The sequence below is a fragment of the Rhinoderma darwinii genome, chromosome 13 (genome assembly GCF_050947455.1).
Source record: "Rhinoderma darwinii isolate aRhiDar2 chromosome 13, aRhiDar2.hap1, whole genome shotgun sequence".
Classification (NCBI taxonomy): domain Eukaryota; kingdom Metazoa; phylum Chordata; class Amphibia; order Anura; family Rhinodermatidae; genus Rhinoderma; species Rhinoderma darwinii.
The window spans coordinates 31,270,048-31,284,485 of NC_134699.1; the positions used below are offsets into that span (position 1 = coordinate 31,270,048).

Genomic DNA, 14,438 nt, shown 5'->3' on the forward strand with positions numbered 1-14,438 from the left:
ACACACCCACTTGGACTTTTGCAAGCCTCATTTGCATAACTACAAAAATGGTCATAACTTGGCCAAAAATGCTCGTTTTTTTAAAATAAAAACGTTACTGTAATCTACATTGCAGCGCCTATCTGCTGCATTAGCAGATAGGGGTTTCAAAATCTGGTGACAGAGCCTCTTTAAGTCCCCGTGCACTCAACCGTAGAATTTGTCTAATTGCATACTGTATTTATGGTCCGCAATTGTGGACCAATTCACTTTAATTGACCAGACACCTTCCCGTATATTTGCAGGAAGGCGTCCAGGCCGTAGAAAGCCTCCGCTAAAGATAAAATATGTCCTATGTTTTGCTTTTAATGGACCGTGCTCCCATACGTTTGTATGGGAGCATGGGCGCCGAAAATGCACATGGCTCTCGCCGGCCTTTCTCTTAATCGCGGACCGTGATTACGGGCATGGCCGTGTGCATGAGGCCTTAGTCTTGAGCCTTCATGCTGCTTCCTGTGAATTCTGCTGACTGGTAATGAATGGCATTGTGGAATATGATGGGTAAGGTAGCACGGGGCATTTTTAACGAAGAACAATCTGGAGTCATTACAGCCGCAGGCATATTACAAGCATGACCATTGTACATAAGCAGAAAAGAGAATGAAATCTGAACATTTAGTGTTTGAGCCCGATGCCTGCAGCATGTCACTCCGTCCTCTCCTCTGCCAGGTCTCTGTTGGTTCCCGCACACCTCACACTGCTGTATTGGGGAATGTCAGCATAAATCCTCATCGTGAACCGGTTGCTCGGCTACTGTCGAGGCTCTGCGTCACCGGTTCGCTAATTTAGTTCATGTAGTGGGTATTTTCTGTGGATGGCGAGGGCTTGTACCATCCTTCAACATTGTGTATTTAGTTTACAGGTATGGTGAGGGTAAATTGTTTGTTTTCCTGTCTACTGTATTTCTCAGTGTCCTCATTGTGCCATCTCCTGAGAGTTGGCAGGGACTGCCTGCCGTCATTGTACTATATATGTCCTTGGTTTTACATTAAAGGTGACATAAATGTTTCATGAACCTGCACTTCCCTCCCCCATGACCCTGGGGAGTGCGAGCTGCATGGTTATTAATGGTAGATTCCAGGCACTGGACTGGTGGAGGAGTTCCCTGCACTCATCTACATTGGATTAGCATCTAATTACAATTCCTCATAGGACTGCATGGTCTGACTGTAAAATATCTGGCCTGTGAATTCATCCTCCTTTTTAAGTGAATGTCAGCTGACCTTTAAAAGGGTCGCAGAGCTAAACTAATGCTACATCCCCTTTGTTCTCAGGATCGTTGGGGTCTCAGCCATTGGGGCTCCCACTGATCAGATAGTGATGATGTATCTAAGCAATATGCTATCACTTTCCTTTGATGGGGGAAAAAACCCTTTAATGGGCAACCATTCAACACGTGGTCACATGAGGTCCTCTTGAGAAAGCGGCTTCTCCATTCTGGGTCATCTGGGAATAAGACTATTTTGGGTTTAAAGAAGTTGTCTTTTAATGACCATCCCCTTTTTAAAGCAAAATGGTCGCTCATAAATATTCATTCGGAGTTCGGCCTCTGTCGATCCCTCTTACAATAAATCTTTTAGCAGCTTCCTCTACATGCAATAAAATGCCTCTAGTCTGACGTCCAGTGGTTCAAGCCCTGGAGCGTGAAAAATGGTTGTGTACTGCGGACTGTTGAAGTCCTGTACCAGTCATCGTAATGACACCGTAATGTCTGGCTGCATGTTATATATCCAGAGGTGTAACCTGCATTTCCTGGGCCCCAAGTCACATTTTTTTTTTTTTTTTTTAACAGGCCACAACTATCATTTTTCTCACTTGGTTCCGGTCTCACTTGGGGAAGGAAGGATCTTTTGGGCCCCCTCTGGGTCCGGGTACCCCTTAGGGTATGTGCACACGTAGTGACCAAAAACGTCTGAAAATACGGAGCTGTTTTAAAGGGAAAACAGCCCCTGACTTTCAGACGTTTTTTGAGCAACTCGTGTTTTTCGCTGCGTTTTTTACGTCCGTTTTTGGAGCTGTTTTCATTGGAGTCTATCAGAAAACGGCTCCAAAAACGTCCAAAGAAGTGTCCTGCACTTCTTTGACGAGGCAGTCATTTTACGCGTCGTCGTTTGACAGCTGTCAAACGACGACGCGTAAATTACAGGTCGTCTGCACAGTACGTCGGCAAACCCATTCAAATGAATGGGCAGATGTTTGCCGACGTATTGGAGCCCTATTTTCAGGCGTGAATCGAGGCATAATACGCCTCGTTTACGCCTGAAAATAGGTTGTGTGAACCCAGCCTTATAGTTACCCCCCTGTGAATATCTTCAGGTCTCCACTAGTTTAATGTTTTCTAGAAGCGGGCTGTTCACATTCCAGCGTGTAGGTACTTGTGTACACAGTTACTTATTACCCACCGTTCAGTTGTGAAGTTTTATTTTTGTAAAGTTCTTTGGTCGCTCTGTTCTCCAGGAGTATAATATATGGCCGTGTTCTCTAACCTGCGGCTCTCCAGCTGTTGCAAACTACAACTCTCAGCATTTGCTGACAACCTGTGGCTGGGGTTATAGTTTTGCAACAGTTAGTGAGCCACATGTTGGACATCAGTTCTATGTCCTGCAGTATCATGCCAGATACATAAAATACAGATGGCTTCCCAATTTGAGGATCCGAGCACCAATCTAGTGAACGATCATTCACATTTATCAACTTATGCATTCTATTGGAACGAGCAGCTTCTCCCGCTATGCAATGCAGCCAGGTGTCTGCCATTCTAGGACACTCCTACAACTTGGGGAATCCTTTGTTCAGTTTGTAATATTGTTCATTATCAGTGATTTCCTACTTTTTTAACCACAATGTAGGTTTTTTTTTGTTCTCTTCATTCAATGTCTGGTTTTCTGTTTTTGAACAGTGTTTTTTATTTTTCTTCTTCTTTCCCTTACCATTGGGCTGGAGATCTCCACATACTGTTATCTCTAAAAGTAGATGGCCCCAGGTCCTCATCATTTTCTAAATCTGAGGCAATTGGTCTGCCTAGTATTTAAGGATAACACACTAGATGGTTTTACACAGTGCGATTATCGGGCAGACTAGCGTTCATATAACGCTCGTTGCCAATAATTGCCCTGTGTGAACAGGAATGATCAGCAAATGAACAAGCAAAAGCAAGATCATCTGCTTGTTGTAGTTTAAAAAAAAAGTAAAATATTATCGTTGTCGGCAGCACATCTCTCTGTGTAAACAGACGCGCAGGTGATAATGGATGGGGACAAGTGATTAGAGTAACGACCGCTCATCCCCATCCATATCTCAATGACAGGAGCAAACGAGCGCCGATCAACAATGTCTCGATTGGTGCTCGCTGCACCGGCTGCTTAGCGGGTAAAAGGGCCTTTACACCCACGGAGTAGAGTATTACTGCCCTTCTCACTCATATTCTCCGATTATCACTACTGGCCCTGGTGCTTACTAGATATATATCCTATGCCTCTGGTCAGACCACGATTTTGGTTTAGCTTCCTTTTAATTATCCCCCACTCCCGGCTTACAGACCCCTCGTTTGTTCTGAAGTGCCAAAACTTACATGTTAATACTTCTCCCTGAATGAGTCGCAGAATTGTAACTCCCCCTGGAGCTGTTTGGCTCACAAGCCTTCATGAGAGGACATCTTCATAGTCTAGCCTCAAAGAAAGAGAAAAATTATCTGAGCATTTGGCTTTACAACGACAATAGACTGTTTTGGAGATCATCAATGCTCCACTCCTCTAAGCTCATCAGGCGCTCTAAACTTCAATTAGATGCTATCCTCCCCCTCTTATAGAATTGTATGTTGGACTTAGGGCGTTTTACACTGGCCGACACTCGGCTGGTGCAGAGAGCGCTGGTCAACGAGACTGATCGCTCGTCCCCATACATTATCATGTCGGCAGCGCGTCTCCCTGTTTACACAGATCTGCTGCCGACAACAATGATAATTCACTTTTTTTTTTTAAACGTTACAACCAGCAGATTGAGCGTTTGCTCGTTCGTCTGCTGATCGCCGCCCTTTGTACACAGGACAATTATCAGCAATGGGCGTTCTATGAAAGCTTGTCTGCCTGACAATCGCCTAGTGTAAAACCCCCCCAGTTCACATACTATAAAATTTCCAACCAGTCAGATAAGTTGTTATCCTGACTGAGGAATAGGAAACATGTAAAATCACCACTAGCTTTGGCTCACTCCTCCAATCCCAAAGTCTTTCGAGCCACCTTCCATGATTATTTTATTTTATTTTTTGTAGAAACTATTTGCCCAACCTTCTCAAAATCAATCCAGTATCTGTGAATTTATTTCACCTCCTCCTTTTTTTAAGAGACTCCCTAACCGCTGTGAATGCACCTATAGTCTCTGAAGTTCTTGACACTATCAAACTACTAACATAAGGGAGAGCCTTGGGTCCAGAAGGATTCTCTGCATTACACTATAACTATTCTTGCCCCATTTTGCACTATAACTGTATAACCCCCCCTGCCCCCTCCAGAGTTTATTTCTGTGCACATTATGGTTCTCCCCAAATAAGGAAAGATCCCCTTCTTAGGATTGTAGGTGCATTTCACTCCTCAATTTAGAATATAGATTCTTCACATCCATACTAGCCCACAGATTTCCCCTCACTAGTCCACAAGGACCAGCTCTCTTTATCCTGAAACAGGGACCTGATCATATCCATTAAGCATTATACCTTATCCACTTCGACCAACCATAGAAAATGTACCAAGTCTTGTAGCTTTAGACATAGAAAAGGCGTTTGGCATCTTGTCTTGGTCGCAGTTTGTTTTGCGTTCTCCAGATGATGGGGTATCGGCAGCCTGTCTGTAACTGCCCTCCAATTCTTATACTCCCAACTCTCAGCCACCTTGAAGAATCTTACTACTTAACACCACATTCATATTCAGAGGGGCACTAGACAGGGTTGTCCCCTTTCCCCGCTTTTGTTCACACTTGCCATGAAGCCACTGGCTGCTCATCCGAATGCTCACCTAAACATCCCGGGACTCGCCGTTCGTGATCATTCCTACAAATTGAATTTGTTCTCGGATGACCTTATCCCTCACTAATCCTCTTCGATCCGTCCTAAATTTAGTATCTCAAAAAGAAGTCCAAACTTTATGTTCCACAAACCACTAAAGTTGAGCTTCGTTTTGGGTTTACGTCGTTACTTTGGCATACATTTGACTCTCTCATTCTACATACAGTCCAGTATGTGGGATTATAACTTATTGTGGATCTCAAATTATGGGATTCTCCACAATTCTCTTGACGGGTAATATTAATTTTATAGAAATGGTCCTCCTGTCCTGGAGATTATACTTTTTTTCACGAGCCTTCCTGCCCTAGCCCTAAGGAGAGACGTTGACTCTCTCCAAAGACAAATTTCCCTTTTATCGGGGCTGGCAAGAGACCAGACATTAAGGCCTCAATCTCTTACAACCATAGAAGACTGGGAGGGTTCTCGGTCCCCCACAGTTACATGTATGAATTGGTGGCACAAATTGCTCAATTGATGGAAGCTGGGCATAATGCCCCGTATGGCTTTCCATGGCAGCGACTAGGTGGTTCCCTCAACCCTTTTCATACCCATATCCCTATTCTACACCATTCCTTACACCTATGGAGGCGCTGGCTACATTATGCCTGTTCTTGCACATCCCAAACTTCACCTTGTTCTGGTACAGCCGAGCTATTTTACCAAACGATCCCAGATTCTATCTAAACAAAAAACAATATCTGGGGATAAATGTGCCCCTCTGCAAAACCTTTAATTTTATTTAGGTCCGGTTATTTACAAAAATCCACTATTGAGGTCTACACGTTACCTATACCCACACAATTTGAGCATATATATGTCTCGTAACAGAGGTATTTCTAGTAAATATTTTACTCAACCACTGCCGGACCATAAATAAATAACCTTTTATGTGCAGGTGGGAGCGGCTCTCCAAATTCCCCTGTCCCTACCCGGACAACACCACTGCTCTATAACTTCTAACTGAAGCCATCGTGGATCTCTTGCTGGAATGGCCACCTCAATTCTACACCGCACTTGGGCTATGTTCACGCTTAGCAAAAAACGTCTGATAATATGGAGCTGGTTTCAATGGAAAAACCACTCCTGAATATCAATGTTTTTTTTAATTAACGCGTGTTTTTCACAGCCGTTTTTGGAGCTGGTTTTCTATAGTCAATGAAAACTGCTCCAGAAGTGAAATGCACTACTTTGTCATGGGCGTTTTTTACATGGCCGTTTTTCAGAACGGCCACGTAAAAAAAAAACGCCTCGTCGGAACAGAATGCAGTTTTTCCCATTGAAATCAATGGGCAGATGTTTGGAGGCGTTCTGCTTCCAATTTTTTATTTTTTCGCCCGAAAATAAACAGTGTGAACATACCCTCACCTGGTTCCACAGAAAATCCATTGGATAGAACCTCCTTATGTTCTAGAGGCGACTTCTGTGTGTATTGATTCACATCTCTGCCTTTTTTTTTTTTTTTTTTTTTTTTTTGTTTTTTTTAATGGTAAACTTAATAAAGCAGAAAGCTCCCTGTAATAAAAAAAAATGGAGGCTGCGTGCAGCCATCACTAAACTGTCTATGCCTGGGATTTGGAGCTCTGACTGCTACACAGATAACAACTATAAATGGGGTTCTATGGATGTGAATTATTAATCTAGGCATCCAGCGGAGCATGCTGCTTTTTTTTTCTCTGACTGCAAATACAAAACACTGTTGTAGAAAAGACTTTTCCATATAGATCCCAAATACTTATGTGAATAAGCCCTTATGCAGTATATTTCCTTCCCTTGTAACAGGAGTAACCTTGTCTTCAATTACTGAACTTAAAAATGGATGAACTACAAGATGTCCAGCTGACCGAGATAAAACCTCTACTTACAGACAAGGTAAGACCAGCACTTGTAATCACCTGAAATGTTATCTGGTTATGAATGTGCAAAAAGCTTTTACCAATTATATTTATGCTGGTAAGAAATTAAATGAAGCCACTGCAGCTCCTATGTGAAACGGTCTCCATGGTAACAGACAACAAATGTGTAGTCTGATCCTGCTGTACTCCCTTCTAGTTACCTCTTCTTTTTCTAGTCTACCAAATGTATATTAGGTTGAAGTAGTGGCTAGATGCAGTAGGTATGAGTGCAGGATTTGACTTTACAGGGCTTGTTTGTACTATATTTTAATATTTACATATTTTTCTGCTGTCTTATGTCTTTCATATCCTATCTGACCAGGGGAGAATGGCAGAAGTGTTGTACATAAACCAATATCTGAAATCCAATATTTTTCCATAATAAATTAATTCTACAGATGGAGTTGTCTTGTATAGACCTACAAACGCCATGAGATAACAAGAACGAATTCCCTCTGTATCATGGACGTGATGGTTTTTCTTTTGTGCAAACATGGTGATTGCACGCCGGACTGGAACAAATACTGTTTTGTTCATTTTATATTGATGATCTCTATAGTTGTGCCAGTGGGGCACTGGTACATCCCCCATGGCATAAAGAAGCTTTTTGTGTTCTGCTGATATCAGTTTGTGCCCGCTTATACCAGACGTGTCACACTTTTTTGTTTGCAAATTTGTCAGCTTATCAGTGGGAAGTGAGAACGAGACACCCCTATTGTGCCACAAACATTTTTCCAACCGCTGGAGAGCCACATGTTGAAGACCACTGGTCTAGGCAATCTCCTTAGCTGGACACAACAGCAGTACTTATTTCTTCTGTCTTGGATTGCAGTCTGGCAGCTATTTCCTATGCTATTGCATTGTTACAACCAGCTTTCAGCCTGTCAATGTGAACAAGAATATTTGCATTCACTGAAGGCAAGCAGAGATCTTGACAATTGGGAGAAATGAAAACACAAAGCTTAACACCTTCCCGACCGCCCACTGTCTTTTGGCGTCGCTGCAGGAGAGGCTGATGAGCGCTCGTGTGAGCACTCTTCCTCTAAGCAGGAGCTGTTACTAACAGCTCCTGATCTTAGAGCAGCCTCCTGAACACAGCTGGGGTCGACAAACATTCGGACCCCAGCTGTTTAACCCTTTGATTACCGCGGTCCGTGACCGCGGCATGATCAAAGGGAATTCCCCTCTTTGATCGCATTACCGGGATTCCAGTGATGCGATCAAACACTGGGGAATCCCTCTGCAGTCAGCCCTGGGGACCTACAAAGGACCCCAGGGCTGTCTGTTCCGTGTGCCTGCTGTTCGGGCACACTGTGCTGCCCGATCAGCAGCCTGTGTCATAATGACACAGTGTAATGTATTATCATACAGAAGTATGCTAATACATTGCAAGTAAAAAATAAAGTTACAAATAAAGTTATCCCTTGATGGGATTAAAAAAAAAAAAAGTAACAAAAAAGTGTCTTTATTTTGCATTAAATACACTAAATAAAAACAAAAAACCTACACATATTAAGGTATCTACACGACCGTAATAACCTGAAGAATTAATCTAATGGGTTATTTAGCGTGAACCGTGAACGGGATAAAAAATAAACATAAAAACCTATTCCGAGAATCGCTTTTTCCTATATTCACGCCGTGAAAAAAAAAAATGTTTTACCCCCAAACTGTGGGGAAAAAAAAATACTATTTTTCTTGCATAAAACAAGGCCTCATACAGCCACGTCAATGAAAAAATAAAAAAGTTATGGCTGCTAAAACGCAGAGAGGCAAAAACAGAAAAATTTAGCTGGTCATTAACTCCTTAACGCCGAAGGACGGATATATCCGTCCTCAGCAGCTGCTAGTTCGTGCAGGAGGACGGATTTATCCGTCCTGTGATCGCGTGGGTACTGTCACTGTACCCACGCGATCAGCGGCAGGAGCACGGTTGTTATACTCAGCCTGGCTCCTGCTGCAACTGCCGGAATCGAAGCGCGCGCCGATTCCGGCAGTTTAACCCATTAAATGCCGCTGTCAATAGTGACAGCGGCATTTAATGTGTTTGACAGAGGGGGGAGCTCCCTCTGTCACCCGATCGGCGCCCCCGCAAACAAATCGCGGGTCGCCGTCGGCTTTCCATGACAGCCGGGGGTCTAACAAAGACCCCCAGGTCTGCCTTCAGCATCTGCCTGTTAGGCGATGCCAGAGGCATGACCTAACAGGTTGCCTGTCAGTTTTACACTGACAGGCAATAATGCTTTGGTATACGAAGTATACCAAAGCATTATATATGCGATCGGCACATCGCATAGTGAAGTCCCCTGGTGGGACTAAAAAAAAAAATGTAAAACAGTTAAATAAAGTTTGTGAAAAAAATAAATAAATAATTACAGTCAAAGTCAAATAAAACTACTTTTTTTGGCCCAAAAAGTGGTTTTATTTAGTAAAACGGTCAAAACAAATCACACATACACATATATGGTATCCCCGCGATCGTAACAACTTGACCAATAAAATGAACATATTAATTAAACCGCCGGATGAACGGCGTCCAAAGAAAACGCAAAAAACAACGGCAAAATTCTCTCTTTTCTCCCATTCCCCCCATAAAAAATAAAATAAAAGTTAATCTATAAGTCCTATGTACCCCAAAATAGTACTAATAAAAACTACACATTGTCCCGCAAAAATCAATCCCACGTACGGCCACATCGACGGAAAAATAAAAACGTTACGCCTCTTGGAACGCGGCGATGCAAAAACAAGTAATTTTTTTCTAAAAGGCTTTTTATTGTGCAAACGTAGGAAAAACATATAAAACCTTTACATATTTGGTATCCCTGTAATCGTGCCGACCCATAGAATAAAGTTAACATGTTATTTACACTGCATAGTAAACGGCGTAAATTTATAACGTGAAAATTAATGCTGGAATAGCTGCTTATTTTCAGTTCTCTCCTAAAATAAAGTTAATAAAAGTTAATCAATATATTGTAAGCATCTAAAAATGGTACAATTACAAAATACAACTCGTCCCGCAAAAAACAAGCCCTTATACGGCTATGTCGACGGAATAAAAAAAGAGTTACGACTCTTGGAATTCGACCGTGAAAAAACAAAAAATAATCCTTGGTCATTAACGTGCAAAATGGCCCGGTCATTAAGGGGTTAAGGTCTTTTCAGGCCCGGTCATTAAGGGGTTAATTGTTTAATGCTTATTTACCTTATTTCTTTCTTGTGATTCTTTCTTAGACTACTGGCCGTAGCTTTGAGGATTTTGATGGACAGGTAAGTTGATTGTGTCACAACTTCATGTAAGAAGCAGAAGTGTTAGATCCCATTTACATGAATGTATTGGCCTTCATTTACATTTATGCCAGGAAAAGCTCCTGACGTATGTTTTAAGGTGCGACTGATGCCTAACGGGTACCCATAGGCTATACATTTAAGATATACCTAAAATCATAAACTTTTCATGACCGACTTTAAACGGATGTGATAATAGTCTGAGTGACACTACTGATGGGCATCAGTCACAGGCATCCATTTAACACGTCCTAAAAAGCCCACGACATTTGTTTAACGGATGACTGGCGTATTCCATAAAGTGGCTTGTCACCCGTAGGCTCTTTGATTGGTATGTATTTTTGTGTCTGTTTAGAGTGTACCCTGGGAGCTTTCCTGGCATTCATGCTAAATGTGATGTGAACAGGGCCATAGAGGGCTGGTTGTAGTGACATGCCATCACGGTCTTTGACTTCCTTCCAGAAACTGGCCAGAGAGATTTTCCATACAAATATATAGGTGGGTTCACAAGGACTGGTGGGTTAAGCCTGGCAGTCCTGATTAGCAAAAGAACTAAGTTGGCAACCGACTCCTAAATGCCCATATTATTTGATGGAGGAATTTATATTCTTGTCAAGAAGTCACCTGAATGGAGATGATGCGCGTCTTTATTCTTATCGATCAGGATACATTATGGCTTAAAGAGGCTCTGTCACCAGATTTTGCAACCCCTATCTGCTATTGCAGCAGATAGGCGCTGCAATGTAGATTACAGTAACGTTTTTATTTTTAAAAAACGAGCATTTTTGGCCAAGTTATGACCATTTTCGTATTTATGCAAATGAGGCTTGCAAAAGTACAACTGGGCGTGTTGAAAAGTAAAAGTACAACTGGGCGTGTATTATGTGCGTACATCGGGGCGTGTTTACTACTTTTACTAGCTGGGCGTTGTGTATAGAAGTGTCATCCACTTCTCTTCACAACGCCCAGCTTCTGGAAGTGCAGATCTGTGACGTCACTCACAGGTCCTGGATCGTGTCGGCACCAGAGGCTACAGTTGATTCTGCAGCAGCATCAGCATTTGCAGGTAAGTAGCTACATCGATTTACCTGCAAACGCCGATGCTGCTGCAGAATCATCTGTAGCCTCTGGTGCCGACACGATGCAGGACCTGTGAGTGACGTCACAGTGCTGCACTGCCAGAAGCTGGGCGTTCTGAAGAGAAGTGGATGATACTTCTCGTCAGAACGCCCAGCTAGTAATAGTAGTAAACACGCCCCGATGTACGCACATAATACACGCCCAGTTGTACTTTTACTTTTCAACACGCCCAGTTGTACTTTTGCAAGCCTCATTTGCATAAATACGAAAATGGTCATAACTTGGCCAAAAATGCTCGTTTTTTAAAAATAAAAACGTTACTGTAATCTACATTGCAGCGCCGATCTGCTGCAATAGCAGGGGCTGCAAAATCTGGTGACAGAGCCTCTTTAATGTCTGCCTCCATCCTGAATGACAGGGTTTTTATACATTTTCTGAGAATAACTTGTCTGGACTAGTTCTTGTTACATTTTGCTTCATATATCACAATTGACAACTAATTAGAAGTTACACCTTTGTCCAGAAATTCTAATCTCCCTTTTTAGGAATTCAGCTACCCCCTCATATATAATATCCGTTATCTTAACAATAAAACATACTAGACATTGTTAGTCAAGGTTTTACAGATACTGTTTTAGTCTTCATTAGATAAAGTAATCATAAATTTAAAACTTTTCTATCATTTTATAAAGAATATTTGGCCTCATGTAAAAATCCCACTGCACAAAATAAACACTTGCACGTTTTAGTCATAATTCCATTGTACTGTTTGTCTATTGCTGACAGCTGTTAATATATAGTTTCATAGGCTCATATAGTCTTCTCTTCCCTCACATACAATACTATTAATCTATGTCGCCCATTAAGATCCTTTTAGTTCTAGTTTTAAAAAGGCTTGCGTTCCCCATAAAATAATTTTCTTAGAACTTTATTGTGGTGTCCCTCTGTTATGCCTCCTGGAATTGTGTAAAGAAACTGATAAGTGGGTGTTTAACATTTACCTTGTCAGATGGGCGTGTCCCTACAGTTAAACGTTCCTATCATTGCTGAATGTTAGATACACCCCATTCACAACTCTGCATTACCAAACCCCATAAGGAGATGGGCGCTGTAATGTAGGTGACAGTAATGCTTTTTATTTTAAAAAAAGATCTATTTTCACCACTTTATTAGCGATTTTTAGATTTATGCTAATGAGTTTCTTAATGCCCAAGTGGGCGTGTTTTTACTTTAGACCAAGTGGGCGTTGTACAGAGGAGTGTATGACACTGACCAATCAGCGTCATGCACTCCTCTCCATTCATTTAGACAGCGCATAGGGATCTTTTTAGATCGCTATGTGCGGTCTTATACTAACACATTATCGATACTGAAGTGTTTAGACCGTGAATAGACATTCCACGGGATGTCTATTCACAATCTGTGCACTTCGTTACTCGTTCCGTGGTAGTTACAGCAGAGGAAGCGTAATCTAGCGAGATTACACTGTAGATGACAGGTTACGAGATTACGCTTCCTCTGCTGTAACTACCATAGAAACAGTAACGAAGTGCAGAGATTGTGAATAGACATCCCGTGGAATGTCTATTCACTGTCTAAACACTTCAGTATCAATAATGTGTTAGTATAAGGCCTGATTTACACGAGCGTGTGCGTTTTGCGCGCGCAAAAGGCATTTGACAGCTCCGTGTGTCATCCGTGTATGATGTGCGGCTGCGTGATTTTCGCGCAGCCGCCATCATAGAGATGAGGCTAGTCGACGCCAGTCACTGTCCAAGGTGCTGAAAGAGCTAACTGATCGGCAGTAACTCTTTCAGCACCCTCGACAGTGAGTTCCGATCACAATATACACCAACATGTGAATCAAAAAAAGACGTTCATACTTACCATGAACTTCCTGCTTCCTCCAGTCCGGTCTCCCGGCCGTTGCCTTGGTGACGCGTCCCTCTCGTCATCCGGCCCCACCTCCCAGGATGACGCGGCAGTCCATGAGACCGCTGCAGCCTGTGATTGGCTGCAGGCTGTGCTTGGCCTGTGATTGGCTGCAGCTGTCACTTGGACTGAATTGTCATCCCGGGAGGTCAGACTGGAGGAAGAAGCCGGGAGTTCTCGGTAAGTCAGAACTTCTTTTTTTTTTTACACGTTCATGTATATTGTGATCGGAAGTCACTGTCCATGGTGCTGAACCAGTTTAACTCTTTCAGCACCGTGGACAGTGACTGTCTCCTGCCGTCGCGTACCCGAACATTTTTTGCCGGGTTCGGTCAAAACGAGTTCGGCCGAACCCGGTGAAGTTCGGTTCGCTCATCTCTAATTTGACACTCCGTTTGGATGTTTTGACAGCTCTTGCGCGAATCACGCAGTTCGCACGGAAGTGCTTCCGTGCGGCATGCGTGGTTTTGCGTGAAAAACGCACGATTATAGAACATGTCGTGAGTTTTACGCAACGCACTCGCGCTGCGCAAAATTCACGCATCGTCTAAAATGCCCCATAGAGTAATATAGGTGCGTACGACACGCGTGAAAAGCACGCGCGTCTCACGCGCGTATATTACGCTCGTGTAAATGAGGCCTAAGACAGCACATACTGATCTAGCAGGATCCCTATGCGCTGCCTAAATGAATGGAGAGAAGTGCATGACGCTGATTGGTCAGCGTTATACACTCCTCTGTACAACGCCCACTTGGTCTAAAGTAAAAATACGCCCACTTGGGCATTAAGCAACTCATTAGCATAAATCTAAAATCACTAATAAAGTGGTGAAAATAGTTTTTTTTTTAAATAAAAAACATTTGTCACCTACATTATAGCGCCCATCTTCTTATGTAGGAGACAGGGCACTTATAATGTGGTGACAGAGCCTCTTTAACTAAAAGCATCAGTTCTAACGAATAAATGAAGTCACCGTAACCTGACCTGGCAGAACATTCAGAACGCCCTTTTACATTAGACAATGCAAATGTTCTCTGACTGTCGTAAATTTGGATTCATACAAACCCTGAATGTGATGACATACAGCAGTACTTTTAGTGGCATTTTAGTGATATGACTTGTCATGGGGATGGGAGCTGGGACC

General features: G+C 42.7%; 1 protein-coding gene across 4 annotated transcripts in view; it reads left to right on the forward strand.

Annotated features, from left to right (window-relative positions):
• Window positions 1-14,438, forward strand: part of NDRG3 (NDRG family member 3) — a 40,819-nt gene that overhangs the window by 9,416 nt on the left and 16,965 nt on the right. For all 4 annotated transcript variants that reach the window (XM_075845522.1, XM_075845521.1, XM_075845520.1 and 1 more), the window contains exons 2-3: window positions 6,878-6,967; window positions 10,228-10,263. In XM_075845522.1, coding sequence (XP_075701637.1) covers window positions 6,911-6,967; window positions 10,228-10,263 — 93 coding nt within the window. In that variant the 5' untranslated portion in view covers window positions 6,878-6,910. The remainder of the gene's footprint in view (window positions 1-6,877; window positions 6,968-10,227; window positions 10,264-14,438) is intronic.